Source organism: Sesamum indicum, linkage group LG13 (assembly GCF_026168435.1).
Source record: "Sesamum indicum cultivar Baizhima isolate 11 linkage group LG13, ASM2616843v1, whole genome shotgun sequence".
Taxonomy (NCBI): Eukaryota; Viridiplantae; Streptophyta; class Magnoliopsida; order Lamiales; family Pedaliaceae; genus Sesamum; species Sesamum indicum.
Genome location: NC_142669.1, coordinates 14,373,103 through 14,391,688, shown reverse-complemented (window position 1 = coordinate 14,391,688; position 18,586 = coordinate 14,373,103). Strand labels below are relative to the sequence as shown.

Here is an 18,586-nt window from a genome sequence, read left to right as displayed (position 1 = left end):
AACACATCATTAATGTGGCCTACCGTACATTACTTGATGCCTGTGTTTACCACATTTGGAGGGAGCGAAACTTGAGACGATTCGAGAACATTGAGAGATCTCCGACTATAGTCGCTAGTGTCATTATTGAGGATGTCAAATTACGTATTCTTAGTATTAACTTGCCGAGTTCTGTTAGTAGCTAGTGCGCTTTATAGATTATGGTGTATCCCTTGGCCTGTCGAGAGAGAAGCTAGCACTTGAGCACTATTGTATTATATCTTTATCCACATCTATGAAATTTACCTTTTCCCGAAAAACTATTTATTATGAAGATAACTCTAGAGTAACCATCATGATGGTCCTTAAAATATATATTTTGTCCATAAATAACCATCATTTTTTAATTAATTAACTTATTTCTGTACACATTTAAAAGTTAATTTATTTTATTAATTTTGATTGATTATTTATTTTTCAATTAATAAATTTTAAAAATTATTATGCATTTAGTTTAAGTACGCTTCTATCACTAGTCTGAATTAAAGCCATACACAGGAAAGATGTAATGATAATTCAACCAGTTAATTGCTTACCTAATTTAGTTGGTGAAGTTGAGGTTCGTGATAAAAAAGTTATGGATTTGAACCTCAGAAATATTTGGGTATAAATCTATCTTAACAGTAATGATTGGTGAACTATAATAACAGTCGTTGATTAATTACACATATTTAATATTGATAATTGACATAACTTAATTATTGATTGTTGAAACTTATAATATTTATGACCTATTCACTTAAAAATAAATAAATAATAATACCATCCCATGCCAGTAATAAATTTGACATTATTAATTTGAAGAGCAATGGTATTGATGCGTTGTGACTCGATCGATGCCGTGTTGTGATGTATTGTCCACTCTAACTTCATATGAACCTCACAGTTTTATCTTGAAAAGACGTCTGGCTAGAGAGAGTAGGTCTTGAAGCTTATAAATCGCTCTCAAGCTCTTGACATGCAATCAATGTGTGATGCTTGCTTACATCATCAACGCCCAATCAAGGAGTTTGAAACGGATACAGACCTCATACATTCCCACATACAACGCCAAATTTTAACGAAAAAATAAATTGATGACAAATAATCTTAACACATTTTGAACACATTTCAAGTCCCAGCTTAAAAAATTCTTTGACATCAATTCAACAAAAGGTCCTCTTTACAATGTTTGAGGGCTATTTATACTACTTCAAGCATTTAATTGGGGGGAGGGGTGTAAAATCATTTCTACCCCTCCATTAATTATCTACATTTGGACAATATTCTTTTAATAAGATTAATTTAATAAAATATAGGAATTTAGAAACTTGTATTCTCTTTTTCATCATTTTTTTGTTCTTTTTTTTTTTTTTTTTAAGAAAAAAAGTGGACACAAAGAGTTGAGCGCGTGGAAGAAGCCACGTATGGGGGAACATGGGCAGCATCACTTTAAGTGGGACCAACTGCAGAGGTTGAGGTGCTATAACCGGCAGTTGGGTGCAGTTCCCCACATTATTTTTTATTCCAGCTATGCCCCCCATTCCCTGTCTTTTTTGCCCGTGAACTGTACATATGTAATTTCATATGTAAATTCTAATTCCACCCTTTATCCTTTAGCAATTTGCACTTGAGCCCACTCCAATTTTCCCTTTTTCATCCTATGAAAATAATATATTACTTTGTTCTCCTAAATTCTTTGGAGTGTTGGTGTCATTAACTGTTGTTTGTATATATGGAGAGATTTTTTTTTTTATATTAGTATAGATATAGATAAAATTTGAAAAGTTGAATAAATTAGTTAAAAATCATTTTTTCAATTTTATAAAAGATTGGTACGGTGGTGTCATTTATTAGTATGGAGAGCCTTTTTCTTATTATATAGTATAGTATAGATATATCTTTTTTTTTCCTCACAATTTCTTTATAAATCTAATATTAATTTATTATTTTACTTATATTTTACTTATATAATAAAAAATTATAAATATTTTATTTCAGAGATTATCAAAGAATTACACATGTATTATATATGCCATAAATTACTACTACTTACATAACTATATGGAAATTCAAGAACGAAAAGTTGAAGCATAATGCATTTTGTGAAACTCAAGAGAAATTCTTGTGAAGTGTAAAAAGTTGAAGGGGTGGAGCTATAATTATGTGAAGTACATAATGCATTTGGCATGATGCAAGAATTCTTAATTCTCGTTTGCCAAAATGTTCTGTGGTCGCATTAACATTAACATTAATAATGGTTAAGAGTGAGAGAACAGAAAGCAGACAAAGAAGAAGAAGCATGGAAACAAAAGCAAAACCACCACCACATACATTAAAATAATGCCATAGAAACTTGTGGGAGGCACCATCAACATCATCATTCAACCCCCCCTCAACTATTCAATTCATTTCGTTTTCGTCCCTTTCAGAATCACTTCATTGCACTCATTTCCATTACCAAAGCTTGTAGCTTTTTGACACACTGTCTCTCCTTCTCCCTCTCTCTCTCTCTCTTTGCAATCCACTCCATACATTCTTGTGCCTTGTATTTTGGTCCACATTATGTCTTGGCATTATGTGAGAGGAGTTGAGTTTCAAGGGTATTCCCAGCCAAGATTCATCAGAGATTTGGAAGCTGCACTTTGAAATTCTTGCTGGGGTTGTCTTGTCTGAGATCGCCATTGGAGCGGCTTTCAAGATGAGACTAGGTGACTTGTTCATGTGCATTCTCATATACACTCTCACGCAGAGAGATGTGCTTACATTTGCTTGTTTACTTTGTTGGGTATTTTTCTTTTTTATTTTCTATTTTCATTGTTGGTTTCAAGTTCTCCACATAAGAAGATAGATTTTTCAGAGTAGTCAAATGGGCTCTCATTGAAGAAAACAAAAAAGAAAAAGAAAAGAGTAAGAAAGAAGAAGAAAATAAGGAGCAATTGTAAGAGGAGGTGATTAATGTTAACATAAATTCTTCACTTGTTGTCAGTGTTGAGAATAAGTGTTTTACTTTCACCTTCTCACTGGTAGACTTAGTCTTGAATATCACCTTAAACTGGCATGGAGGCTGAGAAATATGAAGAAGGAATGGGGTTTTCTTGTCCGTGGTTTTGATTTCTAGTCACGTTCTGGTTATAGATGATTTGCTACTACATTGGGCTCGTAATAGGAGTAGGTCAATATCTGACATCACTTGAGTCAGACCTTAAAAAGGTTTTGTTAGACTTGGACTCTTGATGTATAAATTGCTATAGGCTATGTTCATTTATTTGGAACTAGTGAAGTAACTGTGTACATTTTCAGTTTGTTTTGTTTTCCCTCTTCCCCTGGCTCTTTTCAGACTAGGAGTGAATGAAGCAGGAGATCTAGATAGAATTTTGAGAATAATACAGCTACAGTAGGATACATGTGATGTCAGCCGTTCAGATGTAAATTGTATGAGGAAAATGTATTTCTATCTTCTGACACTTGGGCAAAATTAATTTGCTTGAACTACCTTGGGCCCTTTGATGTTTCTAAGTTAACGAAAAAAAAGAGAAAAACTTTGCAAAAGTTTGGTAGAAAGAATTGATTAAATGGAAGTGGGCTCAATTCTCATGCATTGCCTAAATGTATGAAGTTTATGATAGCATCCTTATCACTCCAGCATAAATTTTCTAAAAGTTCACCTGTCAAAATGTTACATCATTTGAGTTAGAATTATTTCCAGAGGGTAAGGGTACAGTTGCTGTAGATTCAAAGTAAGAAAGACATGGAACAAATCTATGGTGCGCCAGGAATCGACTGATTACACGTCAGGAACTATGTCTCAATGATGCAACATATTATTGTATGAATTCTAATGCATGTCATGAAACAAAACCTTTCACTCATTATTAGTCCAATGGTTGTAGCTGCACTCAGTCTTGGTTTTCGAACTGAGTCAAATTTGTTAAGGTATTAATCTCAGTGGCGCTCTGAGTTCTTTGAGTTAGAAAGTGGTTATTCTGGTATTTTAAGATGCATTCTTGCCTAATTTGCTCGTAAGCTTCACTTTCCGTGCATTGCTGACAAATAATTCAGCATCTCTTAAACATGAGAATTTGATATTTGATTATCAAGTGATGAACTTCTTAAACTCATCTATGACTATGAGCTATTAAATATATATGGCAGAAATCTTGGTCTTCTTTCAGATAATGAGTATTTCTGCTATTCTCGCTTTTCAAGGAGTTCATGCTGGTCATCCTAATATTTTCTCTTGGAGTTTGAACATGATGCTGCTCTTTCATTTTGTCATTGTCCCTTATTTATTAAGCCTGCTTTCATTTACCAGTCACTTTTGCTCTTGCATGGTATTGTGAGGAACCTCGAGGTCCGATTTGTGACAGTTACCACTTCATATGAACAGGTATTCAAAAAAATGAGTCTGACTCATCCCCTGGGCCAAGTTTCGATGGGAGTTTTAGGAAGCCTGAATCTGGTATGTTCTTTGGATATCTGATACTTCGGTTCTTTGTTTTTGCTCATAGAAAATGAGAACTGGTTGCCGTTATTGATATTGGTTTTAGTTCAAGAAATAATGTCTGGTGATCAAGGCTAGCTAAATTTACTGCTCAAAACATAGGAATGATGAGATGAAAACCAGTTCTTACATCCAATATGCTTTAAGTTAAAATCTCTTTGAGATCAGAATGATTATAACATAGCAACCAATTAACAACTTAAATTGTAGTAAAGAAATAATATTCTTGCTATTCAGTGCCACCTGAAGAATATCAGTACAATACTTGGGGCTTGTTTACTTTTGGGAATGAGATAATTGAATGATACGACTGAGTGAGATTAAAATGCGTGGTGGGATTATTTTAATAAGATGTGTTCTTGTTTACTTGAATGTATTAAAAATGGGATAAAAAAGTGTGATTATCTAATATATTATTGACTTCATCGAATCATTTCAAATTGTGAGATACCTAAATTGCCATCTACTCGTAGATTTTTTTATTTAGCCAACTTGGTGACCCACTGTTCCAAGCTTTCTTATCAGGCATAGTTAGGGGTGCGTCTGTAATTTCTAGACTGGCCAAACAGCACCCCAAGAGGTGGGATTGACAATCCCAGCAATAGTCCAAACAATGTCAGGGCCTATGCTTGCTCAATTATACTGGGCTGGATCTAAAAGAGTAAATATTGGACTAGCCTGGATCCAATTCAGGCTAGTCCATCAATGTAAACATGCAAAAGATTTCCTCTGCGGACCTCATATAACTTTGTCCTAAGTTGTCATTGTTTTATCTTGGATTAGCTTCATATTTGAATGGTCTGAAACACTGGAAACTAGATAAAGCTTTTATGTTTCTTGACGAGAAAAGAAAGAAATATGCGGTTAATTCTCCAAATCTGTCTGAATCCGTTAATATGATTACACTTTAAATGTACCATCCTCCTTGGAATATGGACTTGTGCAAGGAAAACAAGAAGGAAAAATGCATTGGTTGTTTGATATAAAAGGAACATATAAACAGATAGTTCGTACATAAAATTTATGGAGCTGCGTATTGAGTTTTACATTTATTTCGTTTTCCTTTTATCTTTGGTCGTTGCTGCACGCGATTCCTGCGAGCATATAAAGAACTGTGATATGAGATGAAGCGAAAAAAAAAAATTTATGAAAAGAAACAATCGTGGTATGAGGGGATGAGAAAGAAAGAAATCCGTTAGAAAAGAACGGGTAGTTAGGTAAGAAGTGAGGTGAGAGCAAAAAAAAAATAATTGTAATTGTGGGTTTATTAAAAATATGGAAGTTTGTTAGAAAATAAAACATGGAGAAGTAAGGTGAGAACCCATAAGTAAGGTGACATAGGAACGTGGAGTAGTGGGTTCAGAGAAAAAAAGAATTGTAATCGTGAGATTATTTTAAAACATTCAAATTACTATTTTTATCAAATTTTTCTTGAAGGAAAAAATGAATTAAAGAGTAAATTTAGGTATTTAAAAGTTGTCCGGTAAAAGGTTTTATTTTATAATATTATAGATACTTAGTTACATCTAAAAAGTATTCTGAAACTAGTACTTAGTGTTATGAATGTACATTGAAGGAAAATCGAATTTTCCCTAAATCTGCAGTTTGAATCCGCTATCCGATTTTGGTTTCATCTTGTATTATACATTATAGGTGCAAGCTGAGTATACATATGCTTGCCCCCCATCCTTTTGCTCAGTTTTGTGATTTTGGAGAGAGTGTATAAGATCAAACACCAAATCTGAAGGATGGATTGATAGTTTACTGGGAGTACATAATAAATGATAATCTTCCAAACAATCTGTGAAATATTTCACTCAGATAGAAATTGAAAGAAATCTCTATTCCTTTTCTTTAAAGAAACGAAACAAAATTATGTGTCGAGATTGACAACTTTTTTGCATATACTTTGGGTTAAATTTGGATACTCTCCCAACTTATATGGGGGATTGTACTATACCCTTCAAACTATCAAATTGTGTAGACAACACTCGACTGTTGTAAAGTATTCTCCTACGCCTCCAGTTCTCATTCTGGCAGAATTTTCCGCTAGAGATTCTGAAATGCATGAGATTATGTGTCTTGTAATCTTAAAATATATACTTTTAACCCCCTAAGTTATTAAAATCTTGTGTTTCATCATCCAACTTTATTTGATTGAAAAAGTAGAATATTTACCCAAAATATGATCCTGCGCTTTTGATATACCGGCAATTTAGTTAATTTGAGTTATCTTATAGTCATAAATTATTTTTTATAATTATTTTCTTCTACTAATAGTATGTTGGATGATGAAAATTTGTTTTGTGGTAACTCTGATTGTTATGATACATAAGTATGTATGTATATGCCTAGTGAATACTATGAGTTGCTTGGGGTTGGAATTTGATAAGATAAGACAGGTAATGCTGTTTTGACATATATATATGGGCAATAACAAAAAGGATTTGATGTCATCACCATCTCTCATTCATTCCTAGATTGAGCTACAATGTTATACATTTTCTACGTGTACCATAACAAAGATGGGAGGAACAATTACGAAAATTAAAGTTTTCGATTATCTTGCTTGCATAAATGTAGAATATTCATATAGTTCATAATTATAGATGACCGTACCTGGTCGAAATATTTATATATATTAGGCAAATTGAGGGCATAGGTGAAGAATTTACAAAAGTTGGAGTGGTCTGCACAAATTGATAGTTTGAAGGGTAATGGGCAACCCCTATGGATGCATTTAACCGTAAATTGATTTCGACTTTAAGATTGAGCTGGTCGCCCAACAAAACTTGGATCATATAACTTTGTAAATGCTGCTAATATTGAATAGATTGTCTCTACTTTACATCGTCTGATTCTTCCTCTCCTTAATATATCAAATAATGACAATGTGAAAAATTCCATCACAGCAGCAGCTTCTGTTTGTACAATCTCCAGCACTTCAAGCAAATTCATCCCAACTTCAAAAAGGGTGTATAAAGTCCTCAAGGAGTATTCAACGAAAATCACTGACCTTAATATATTTGCAGAGTATCTTGAGGATTGGATAGTGGAAAATTTATATGGTAAAACTAGTAATGGGGAGCAGCATTTTAGCTCCCCCTTCTTAATTGATGAATTGCGTACCCTTGATTTTGCATTGGAGGGGGTTCTATTTCAACAGCTTCTACGAATGCCGTCCCCACCTTATTCCTCCGACAATCTTAAAGAAGATGAGTTCCTAGCACTGGAGGATTTTCTGCATACTGCTGCAGAAGGACTATGGCATGCATTTTGGCATAAGAATAAGCCATTGCCATATTTTGTAGGTTGCCCTCGTTATCCTGGATCCAGGTTTTATACCGTTGAGAAAGCAATATCTAGGGGAAGGCTTGGTGGACTCTGTGGTGCTGCTTTGATGTCAAAAAATAAGGGCAATCTACATGCTCGTTGGGACGATGTGGTCAAGTTTGTATTATTCAAGCGAAATCTTGTCAAAGGAAAAGAATCTGGATTTTCCTCTTCGGTTGTTTGTGAAGCTCTCTTCTATGCTATTCATATACTGTTCTCTAGGAGTTTGAGTAAATACAATAGGGTTACCACTGATTATGTTTTTGTATCTGTTATCGACTCTAAATTTGGAGGTGTCGTTAAACTTGGTGGTGATCTTGGCAGACTCGAAGTTGATTTAAATAACCCGTATCAGTCCATGGCAGAATGGATCACGAGCCATGCAGAAGTCAGCATTTCCCCCATAGACCGAATATGGAACAAGCTTGGAAATGTAAACTGGGGGGACTTGGGAACCATGCAGATACTTCTGGCAATGTTTTACTCCATTGTGCAGTGGAATGGCCCACCGAGGAAGTCAATGGCCTCGCTTGCAGCAAACCATAGTCTTCGCCTCCAAAAACGCAGAACGGAGACTCGGCTGGTGGAGAATGAAAACTCTCTAGTTCCTTATGAACATGGTAGCAACTATGACGGAGAAATTGTTGAACTAGATTATGAAAATAATCACAGGAAAGGACCGCGCTTGAACTTTATTCAGGGTGAAATAGTATTACTTGAAGATCAGAACCAGGGCCTAAAAAGTTTTCAAATACAAGAGTTCCTTGATGATGGGAATGGTTCTTCGTATATTGCTGTTGCTGCGGAGTGTCATTCAGAATTGTTGACGTTATATGTTGGATCACACCCATCGCTTCTGGAGCCATCATGGGAAGACATGAACCTGTGGTACCAAGTGCAAAGACAAACTAAAGTATTGAACATACTAAAGGAGCAGGGCATTTCAAGTAAACATCTGCCAGAAATAATAGCATCTGGTAGAATTGTGCACTCTGGTCCTTGCGAAAAGCAAAGTCCAAAGGGGCGCTGTGATCATCCTTGTTGTGGAACACCAATACTGGTCACTTGTCCAGTGGGGGAACCACTTTCATCCATCATTGCCCATGACGGTCCATTTTCTGCTGAAGAGGCAACCCGTTGCTGCAGAGATTGCCTAGCAGCTTTGAGGAGTGCAAAGATGGCAAATATCCTTCACGGTGATATTCGGCCGGAGAATATAATGCGCATCAGCGACAAACAAGGGCCAACATCAAATAGTATTTTTGTTCTGGTCTCATGGGGCCATGCAGTTCTGGAGGACAGAGACAGCCCTGTGCTAAATTTACAGTTCTCATCGGCCTACGCACTTCAGCATGGAAAGCTCTGTCTGTCATCAGACGTTGAGAGCCTCATTTACCTTATCTATTTTCTTTGCGGTGGATCCATGCAACAGCAGGATTCAATCGAATCAGCACTCAAGTGGAGGCAGAGATGCTGGGCAAAGCGTGTCATCCAGCAACAGCTAGGCGAGGTTTCACCTCTCTTGAAGGCATTTGTCGATTATGTAGACAGCATATGTGGGACACCGTATGCTGTCGATTACGATATTTGGTTAAAGAGACTAAACAGGGCTGTCGAAGGGTTTGGCGAGCGACGGAAAACGATTGAAGAGGGACTAAGACTGAAGGACGTTATCGAGTCACCAGGAACTTCAGGAGGCGGAAATTCTTCCTGATGCTTCAAACCAGAGCGCGGTAATTCTTTCCGTTTTTCAGGATTGAACTAGCTGATACGATTGATACTTGCACTTCATTGATTCATCTCTTTGTTGTCTTTATTCAGATCAAATCAATTGCTTTGATCATGGTTTCTGACATTTCTATTTAGCTTGCTATATCAACTCATTCCAGGATGAGGCAACCTTCAAGAAATGGGAACTTGCTTGTGTATACGAATATTAACATTTGTGGCAGTTCTCACTAGATTCAGTAAGCTCTTTGTGCAACTAAAGTATGTGGTAGCACAGCCAGGAAACTGTTTCCGGTAATATAAAAGTACAGTATAAAAAAGAAATATAACAAGTTCTATTTTCACTTCTCCTATTCAATTATTATAGGTCCCTTTTGAACTGACACAAAATTTTTAGATGAAAGGTGATATTTGTTATTTTTTATGATAAAAATATAAATTAATTTTTATTAGTATTGTAAAAAATATTATTTTGAAAATGAAAGATAAACGGTAGCAAAGTATAATACTCGTATGGTTTTTTAAATATTTACAATTTTATATGAATAAATAACTTAAATTATTTGGTTAAAATACCTATATATTTAGGGTAAATATTATAACTGGTATCTTAAGTTTGCGTTTAAAATTACTTTAGTCTAAGTTTATATTTTTGATGTTCACATCTCTGAATATAAGCTGGTAAATTAGCAATTTAGGAATGATTTTCTCACTTAAGTCTCTTGAGATTATAAAATTGTTAAATTAGTCGTTTTTTTGGATAAATTACAACGACATCCCCTGAGGTTTGGTATAATTACGGATATCCTTTGATGTTCGAAAAATTATAAAAACTCCCCTGATCTTTGATGAAATGATGTCATTCTTGGATGGAGATATAAAATTCTCAACTTTGTCTTTACTGTATTTTTTAATTTTTTTAAAAAATTATAAATTTATAAAAAAAATCAAACGGGACCGATGAAATTTTTTTAAAAATTATGAAAAAATTATCAAATTAGTCCATAACAATTTTTTTAAAAAAAAAATAAATGAAATTATAATTTTAATTCATAAAAGTATTTTGGTAATTTCACTAAAAAAATAAATGAAAATATAACGGGTTGGGTTAATTGTTAGACGGTCGGTTAAATCAGGGAGGTATTATTAATTTTTTAAATAATAAAAGAGTATTTATAAGTACGACAAACTTTAAGGGATGTTGTTGTAATTTACCTTTTTTGTTTTAAAGGAAAAGTGTTGGTCTATTAAGGTGAAAAATCTGAAGAATGATACAGAATTTTCAGAAACCACCAAAACATGTAAAGATATTTTTGGTGTTAGCTCGTGTAGTTGAGTTTGCGGCGTGGAGGGTGTAATGAGAGGTCAGAAATGCACACGTCATGTTGCATGTTAACTGATTATTATAGCAAAATATATATATGATGTAATAAAATGAATATGTTTCGGTTAAAATAATTTTTCTCCTTTAAAAATGTCTAAGTCTGCCACTTAAATAGCTAAAAAGTTCGTAAATGATGATTTTTGAGAAGAATATTAGAAGCGACACTAGGACGAAAACACGCCCTTGGAGGTGACCACAACCTAGGCGTGTTCGGTTCTGTTTGTCCGTTGAAATTCTATATTGAAAAATAGAATAGTGTAACACTTGATTTGACTGTAGAATGTGATTGTCTGGAGAAGATGCCCATGTCCGCAAAATACAGCTGGTCGTGTTTTATATTTTTTTTTTTGAAGAAAAAAGAAATACAAAATGATCAAAATTACTTGTACTATTATAAAATTCTATTTTCAATGTCCAGAGGTCTCGAGAGACCTCTTGATGTACTTATACGTTATGCATTCAAAGTCTATTCTAAGTAGAGAAGTGGCTTTGAAGACCTTCAATCCTGGATTCGTGGGAGGTTTTTAGCATAGTATGAAGGTCTCTGGTTGGGTATAAGAATAATCCCTGTTGGAATTTAGAACTTTTTTTTTTTTTTTTTTGTTATACAAAGTTAAGCAATACATTACCTATTTATAGTACTAGAATTTTGAAGGACAGCAAGAAATTTAAGAGACACTTTGACCAACACAAATAAAGAAAAATACATTCAAACTTCACATTAAAGAATCTGATTTACTCAAACGATGCCTCCCCTAAATCAAATTTGCTTTGAACTCCCAATACAGCAACATCCTTGAGAACATAGGTCCACCAAGAGGCTTTGTAAAAATATCAGCAATCTGTTCATCGCTTTGAAAATGAAACCGCAAGCATATATGCTTGGTTCTTCCATGTAAAACTGGATCTTTTGAAATTGAAATCGCTGAACTATTGTCACAATAGACAATTGTAGGATTCTTTTGTTTGAAATTCAGCTGCTCTAAGATTCCTCTTAACCACAAGGTTTGACATCCAGCTAAAGAAGTTGTGATGTACTCCGGTTCAGTGGTGGAAAGTGCCACAATTGGCTGTTTCTTGGAGTACATAAACAGATGTACTCCTTGAATCATCAATACTTCCACCAAGGTCACTATCAGTATACCCAACAAGTTTTATCGGTTCATGAGTTTTGTCGAAAATACCATAATCCACTATTCCTTTGATATATCGCAATATCCTTTTTGCAGCTTCCCAATAATTTGAATATGGTTTCTCCATAAATCTGCTGAGCAAACTTACAGCAATATCGGGTCTTGTTGCTGTGAGGTACATCAAGTTCCCAACAAGACTTTGGAACATTGTTGTATCAACTGGCTTTCCTTCACCCTTCTTGCACAACTTCAAACTTACAACATATGGAGTTGCAACTGGATTTGCATTTTTCATTTTGAATTTTCTCAACAATCCAGCAACGTATTTTTCTTGAGAAATGAAAATTCCTCTATTTGATTGTTGAATATTTATACCAAGAAAGTGGTGCAACTATTCCAAATCAGTCATCTCAAATTCATCCATCATAGATTTCTTAAAAAGCTGTTAGCATCTTCATATTATTTCCTGCGAAAACGAGATCATCAACATATAAACTCACAAACATAATATCTCCTCTGGAACCATTTTTTATGTAAAGAGTGTGCTCATATGGACACCTGTCAAAGCCATTTTTCAGAAAATGACCATTGATTCAATCATACCACGCACGGGGTGATTGCTTTAGCCCGTATAATGCCTTTTTTAGCTTGTACACCTTTTTTTATGAACCCGAGAGGTTGCTCAGATAAATTTCATCTTGAAGAAAACCATTTAAGAATATCGATTTTACATTCATTTGGAATATTTTTCAACCATTTTGAGCAGCAATTGAAATCACCAGTCGAACTATATCAAGTCTTGAAACAGGATTAAACACTTCACTGAAATGTTCTCCTTCCTTTTGTTTATATCTTTGTGCAACCAATCGAGCTTTATGTTTATTTATTGAGCCATCAAAATTGGTTTTCGTTTTGAAAACCCACTTTACACCAATGACAGATTTATGAGAAGGCAATGCAATAAGCTCCCATGTTTCATTCTTTTCTATTGAGTTGAATTTTTCCTTCATAGTATGAACCTATTTTTCATCAGATGATGTATCTTCACAAGTAACATGATTCTCTCCAACAAAGAAAGCAAAGTATACTTGATCTCCAATACTTACTTCTTCAGTTGTATCATAAATTTCCCGCAACAATCGTTCTTCTTTCCTGCGAAGCTGGAGAATTTTGCAAGTTTTCAAAAAAATATTAGAATCTTCAACAACTGTATCAGAATCCTGCTACAAAGAGTCTTCAAGTGTAAGAGTTTTCCATTCTTGCACTCCAACAGATTCTGAAAAATCATAGCAATTATTTTCATCAAAGCAAACACCCCTACTTATCACAATTTTCTTTGTTCTTGGATTGTAAAGCTTGTAAGATTTAGTTCTTTGGTTGTATCCAATAAATATGCACTTCTCGGATTTATCATCAAGCTTTGATCTTAATGCATCAGGAATGTGAGAATATGCAAGACATCCAAAAAAGTCTGTTTCCTGTCATGCGTTTGCTTGCACCACTATCTAAATACCAAATATTTTCAACATTTCCATCCGAGGCTATCAACAATGTTTCTGAACACTCACCTTTGTTTTCATGCATGAACCCCAACAACTGGTTTCTTTTCGGAATGTTTATCCCAACAATCATTTTTTTATGACTCGGCTTGTGGCAATAATTGCATTCGAAGTAAGGTTTCATACCATTATACATTCCCCGGCCTCTTCCTCTTTGAGAGTTTTGGAAGGGAGCTCTTCTTTCCTTTTTTTATTCATCATTTCTTCTAGCTTGAGAATGTCCAGCTTGTCTACCACCGCTTCCACTACGACCTCTGCCACGTCCACAATAAGAACCACGACCTCTGTTGTAGGTGAACTAAGATTTTAAAGCTTGGTCATGAGAAGAATTTATTTGAGAACTTATTTGAAAGAGTTTTAGCCTCATGAGCCTCCAATCTTCCTTGCAGACCTTCCACAGTCATTGAAAAAAAATAATTTGATTCTTCAATTGCAACCACAATGTGATCAAACTTAATCGAAAAACTCTGCAAAATTTTCTCGATGACCCTTTGAGTCTCTAAGACTTCTCCATTTGCTGCCATTTGATTTACAATGGAAGTAACACGGTTTGAAAAAATCTGAAATTTTTTCATTGTCTTTCATTTCAAGCTTTTCGAATTCTGCCCTCAACGTTTGTAATCGAACCTTGTTTACTTGATCTTGCCTAGAATACATGGTCTCCAATATTTTCCGCGCATCCTTAGCATATGATGCTTTCGAAATTCTCTCGTACACTGGAATCTCCAATGCTTGGTAAATTTGGAATAGAACCTTTCTATCCTTTTATTTTTTGTTCTTCAAAAGGTCCCGTTGTAAGGCGGTGAGTTGGGACTCGTCGTCTGATGCACCAACACCTTCTACAATAACACTCCATAAGTCTTGAGAGTCAAGACAGAGCCTCATTAGATTTCTCCAATAGTCGTACCTTTCACCGTTGAATTTAGAAACAAGGTTGTTAGCCATTTCTTTTTAACCCTGCTCTGGTACCAATTTGTTGGAATTTATAATTTTTTTATTTTTATTTTTTGTTATACAAAGCTTTGCAATACATCACCTATTTATAATACTAGAATTTTAAATGACAACAAGAAATTCTAAAAGACACTTTGACCAACATAAATAAAGAAATATACAAACTTCACATTAATGAATCTGATTTACTCCAACAATCTCTACATCAGCCGGTATAAAGCCACTATCCACGAATCTTTGAGTTTGAAAGTCGCACACTTTATAAGTGTAATCGGAAAATAAAGAAAATGATTGTCAGTATTTTGTTTGAAGAATGCTTATCTTTCTTTTTTCGCTTTTTAACTTCAATTTTTTTTTTCATTTTGCAATATAAAATTGGCCTGCTATTCAATGTCAAATTTGGCAAAACCCTACAATTTAATTATCAACAATTTTGCCACATTAGTTTATTCCAAAAAAGGAAAAATAGCAGTTTCGTCCAGTAATATAAGTTCTTTTAACTTTTAGTCCCATGAGCTAGGGGATCATTACTTTTAGGTTTTATGACATATTTTCATTCGATATTTAATAAAAAGGCTATTTGACCGTTAAGTAAATGAGACCGAGAGTGAGAATCTTGTAACCAAAGGAATCAACAGTATGAAAATCATAACGACCACGTGAAATTGCGAAAACTGTAAACTTAAGTGACTAAATTATAAAAAGAAATCAGTACAGGACCAAAAAAATTCCATATCCCATTCTTGTAGGACTAATTAATTAAAACTACAGTTTTTAACAAAATGCCACTGTATGAAGGATATGTTGAGTGATTGGCCCGGCTTGTAAAATCCCCGATTTAATCTCCCCCATCCTTTTCCAGGTAGACAATTCCGGCAAAATTAAGGGTTTTCGATAGTTCATGTCCTTATATCGTGCTAAACTAGAAGTTAGTTACTTTCATTTTCTTCACTCACATGTTACTAACATAAAAACACACATATCTTCACTAATAAATCACTCCTTACCTTTGTGTCTATTTACTAGAATAATCGTACGAGGCGAGTTTAAACTAACCGTGGTATCAACTTCTCTTTCTGGGCTTATTTGTAGATGGTTTCATTGCCTCTTATCTTCTTAAATGAAAAAGAGCAAAAAAGAAGAAAGGAATGTTGAAATTATACACAAAGCAAAAGCCACAAGCTAATAATTGAAGGCAGTTTTCCAGTATGGAAACTTATTTTATAGAGTTAAGGATCCATAAAATCTCTGCATATGGTCAGCTTTCACATTTGTCATGGATACACAGTTGCATGAACTCCTGCCTTTTTCAAACCTTATGCTATGACACAAACACGCAGATGTGGTGGCAACTGGTGGGACTGATTGGCCAAAGATCTGATACTTCAACTCCTGTTTTTCCAGCTTTGACTGACCATGGGATTGGGGCGGCCTTATGGAGAGTTCCAAGTTGATTTCTGGGGTTAATTCTTCGGACAAAACACTGCTGCTGTTGGAATTCTCTTCGCCTGAGGAATCTGCTACCTTAAAACTGATGTTGTTTGTCATCACGGGCTCGTCTCTGACTGTTTGCATGGCGAAAATTTGAGTGTTCGGTGGACATGGGCTTATGGTTACGGAATTCTGCTGGTTACTGCTTGTGGAAACGGATGAGTTCGGTACTGGTCTATGGGTTTGGGGATCAATTCCACGGCCTAGGAGTTTTCTTTTGATATGAGTGTTCCAGTAGTTCTTGATCTCATTATCTGTTCTACCCGGCAGCCGCGCAGCAATCAGAGACCATCTGAAATTCAGGCAACGCACAATCAAGAAAATTAACTAATGATCTTTTCTTTTCCTCTTGGAAACATATCAATTTCAAGAATATAGGTTTAATAAAAAGATTAAAATTCAATAATTGGGTGTAACAAGAATCTTGGCCACACAGAAAAGATTCTGTTGTGCAGAAGAAAAGTAGGTTTTGAGTAGATATGATCCAAGACTAAGAATAAAGTGCAAACGCTTTCTTTTCTTTTCTTTTCTTCTCTTTTCTCTCTTTTCTGTGTCTTACTTGAAGAATAAAATGCAAGAAATTGAAACCCTTGTTATGCTTGTGTGTGTGTTAGAGAGAGAGAGAGAGAGAGAGAGAGAGAGAGAGAGAATCATTACTTGTTTCCTAGTAAACTATGGAGATTGATGATGATTTCATCTTCTTCATCCGTAAAGTTTCCTCGCTTAAGATCAGGCCTGAGGTAGTTTATCCATCGCAGCCTGCAGCTTTTGCCGCATCTAAGCAAACCTGTGACGGAAACACACCAAAAATCAAGATTATAAGAGCAATCATAACATGCAGAAACAAAATTGAAGTACTCCAAGAAAACGATAATAGTAGAAAGGGTAAGTATGAAAAACACCTGCAGCTTTTGGAAGGGACCTCCAGCAGCCCTCACCATGTTGTTTGATATACTTGACAAGACGCTCATCCTCTTCTTTTGTCCACGCCCCTTTGTTTGTGTGCTCTTTCTCACAGCAAGGAGATCGACCCATGTGGAGAGACGGACAGAGACACACAAACACACACACAAACTCACAAAAGGGTGTGTATATGTGTGTGTACTTTTACACACACAGACTCGGAGTAAGAGAGTAAAGGCAGGTCAAAAAGTGTGTTCGTCTGTTTTCTGAGAAAAAGGGTTTGGGAGAAGTGGGAGTCGAGGGGAATTTAAATGAGGGGATGGTGGTGGGGTGGGGTGGGGTGGGGGGAGGGGCGTTTGACCAAGTTGGTAAGAAATATGAGTGGTTGGGAATGCAATTAAGTTAGTGCTGGGATTTGGTAGGTAGCTCGGCTTTTCATGTTGTTGTCGATTGTTTTGCCCTTTTCGTTCCTACCCGCATCTGATGCTCTGCTTCATGCAAATAAATTTCTTGCCTTTCCCACCCCTTCACTTCCTCCTCTTCTTCATTCTACCCCCCTATTTCTTCACATATTATAACTCTCTCCTCTTCTTTTTTCTGTCGTATGTCGTTTGAATCGATAAATTTGAAGTTACAAATTTTAAATCTAATCATAACGATTCTCTAAGTTCGATTGGAAAAACGGTGCAAAATATTTCAAATTCTTACCCATTTTTCAATTTTAACTTATATTTGGATCTACGATAACAAATCATTCAATTTATTTGGCTAATAATACATCCGAAAATTTAAATTCTTGAATTTTTATTTTGAATTATGTTTTGTGACATGGTATTAAATTTTAAATCTCTTTAATATAAGTTATTTAAAATTCTATCCCTCAAATTCCAAATTCTTCCAATCGAGTATAATATTAAAATAAGGTAATTTTGATTTTTTTTAATTTTTTTTTATCCAATTAAAGATAGATGACAGCATTGAGAGTTATCGTCTAATTTGTAGATGAGATCAAGCAAGAATTGTTGCGCTACGGCATATATATCTTGGTTCAATGTACGACTTTATGGATTAGATGGATTTTATCTCAACACTATCGGTGCATGTTGACCATATATAGTTATAAATAGGATTTTTCAAATTTTAAAAAAATACCACATTACGTCTGATGGAAAACAACCGAAAATACGGTTAATGATATACTTATTATGTAATTAATCGTTCTTTTATAATATTACATTATATAATTATTTCAAATCTAATTAAACTCGATTTGAATTTGGGGAACAGAGCCCAAATACAATGAGAATTGTAACTTGTATATGTCTGTGTCATTAACGATATTTATCTCTTTATGGGTTCCAATCATACCGTATGCATATTCGTATATATCTGCATCTATAAAGAGACATCGCAACCGTATCTCTAAAAACAAAGTGAGAGAGAAAAAAATATTATATAGTGATCTAAAATTAATTGATGATATTAAATTAATACTTGTATAATTATAAATAAAAGAGAATTTACATAAAATTGTTAGTGTATATATATATATAATAACAACACAAATTTAGTCATTTAA

The 18,586-nt window shown here is 34.8% G+C and overlaps 3 protein-coding genes across 5 annotated transcripts; 1 reads left to right on the top strand and 2 right to left on the bottom strand.

Annotated features, from left to right (window-relative positions):
• Positions 1 to 2,314: 2,314 nt before the first annotated feature.
• Positions 2,315 to 9,816, top strand: LOC105176095 (uncharacterized). 3 transcript variants are annotated; one of them, XM_088877021.1, is made up of 4 exons: positions 2,315 to 2,729; positions 4,409 to 4,480; positions 7,435 to 9,588; positions 9,677 to 9,816. In XM_088877021.1, the coding sequence occupies exons 1-3, from the start codon at positions 2,720 to 2,722 to the stop codon at positions 9,567 to 9,569; spliced, it is 2,217 nt and encodes a 738-aa protein (XP_088733147.1). In that variant the 5' UTR covers positions 2,315 to 2,719; the 3' UTR covers positions 9,570 to 9,588; positions 9,677 to 9,816. The 3 variants fall into 3 exon arrangements, with proteins under 3 accessions (XP_088733147.1, XP_011097099.1, XP_011097100.1); XM_011098797.3 differs by having other exon boundaries at positions 2,316 to 2,729; positions 7,435 to 9,816; XM_011098798.3 differs by having other exon boundaries at positions 2,317 to 2,729; positions 7,438 to 9,816.
• A 2,195-nt stretch (positions 9,817 to 12,011) lies between these two features.
• On the bottom strand, positions 12,012 to 12,395 carry LOC148784552 (secreted RxLR effector protein 161-like). The gene has a single exon (XM_088876881.1). It carries the CDS (start codon positions 12,393 to 12,395, stop codon positions 12,012 to 12,014), a length of 384 nt encoding a protein of 127 aa, XP_088733007.1.
• Positions 12,396 to 15,796: 3,401 nt separating this feature from the next.
• LOC105176094 (myb-related protein 308) lies at positions 15,797 to 17,309 on the bottom strand. Its single transcript, XM_011098796.3, has 3 exons — positions 17,007 to 17,309; positions 16,762 to 16,891; positions 15,797 to 16,396 (listed from the first exon to the last, which is right to left on the bottom strand). The coding sequence occupies exons 1-3, from the start codon at positions 17,137 to 17,139 to the stop codon at positions 15,835 to 15,837; spliced, it is 825 nt and encodes a 274-aa protein (XP_011097098.1). The 5' UTR covers positions 17,140 to 17,309; the 3' UTR covers positions 15,797 to 15,834.
• Positions 17,310 to 18,586: the final 1,277 nt, after the last annotated feature.

Bases quoted from the DNA above. Each gene is read 5' to 3' on its own strand.
- LOC105176095 (XM_088877021.1), top strand. The intron at 4,481-7,434 runs GTATGTTCTTTG...ATTCCATCACAG, and splicing joins TTTTAGGAAGCCTGAATCTG to CAGCAGCTTCTGTTTGTACA.
- LOC148784552 (XM_088876881.1), bottom strand. From the start codon at position 12,395: ATGAAAAATGCAAATCCAGTTGCAACTCCATATGTTGTAAGTTTGAAG.
- LOC105176094 (XM_011098796.3), bottom strand. From the start codon at position 17,139: ATGGGTCGATCTCCTTGCTGTGAGAAAGAGCACACAAACAAAGGGGCG. The intron at 16,892-17,006 runs GTGTTTTTCATA...TTTCCGTCACAG, and splicing joins GTCCCTTCCAAAAGCTGCAG to GTTTGCTTAGATGCGGCAAA. The intron at 16,397-16,761 runs GTAATGATTCTC...CCTGAATTTCAG, and splicing joins CATAGTTTACTAGGAAACAA to ATGGTCTCTGATTGCTGCGC.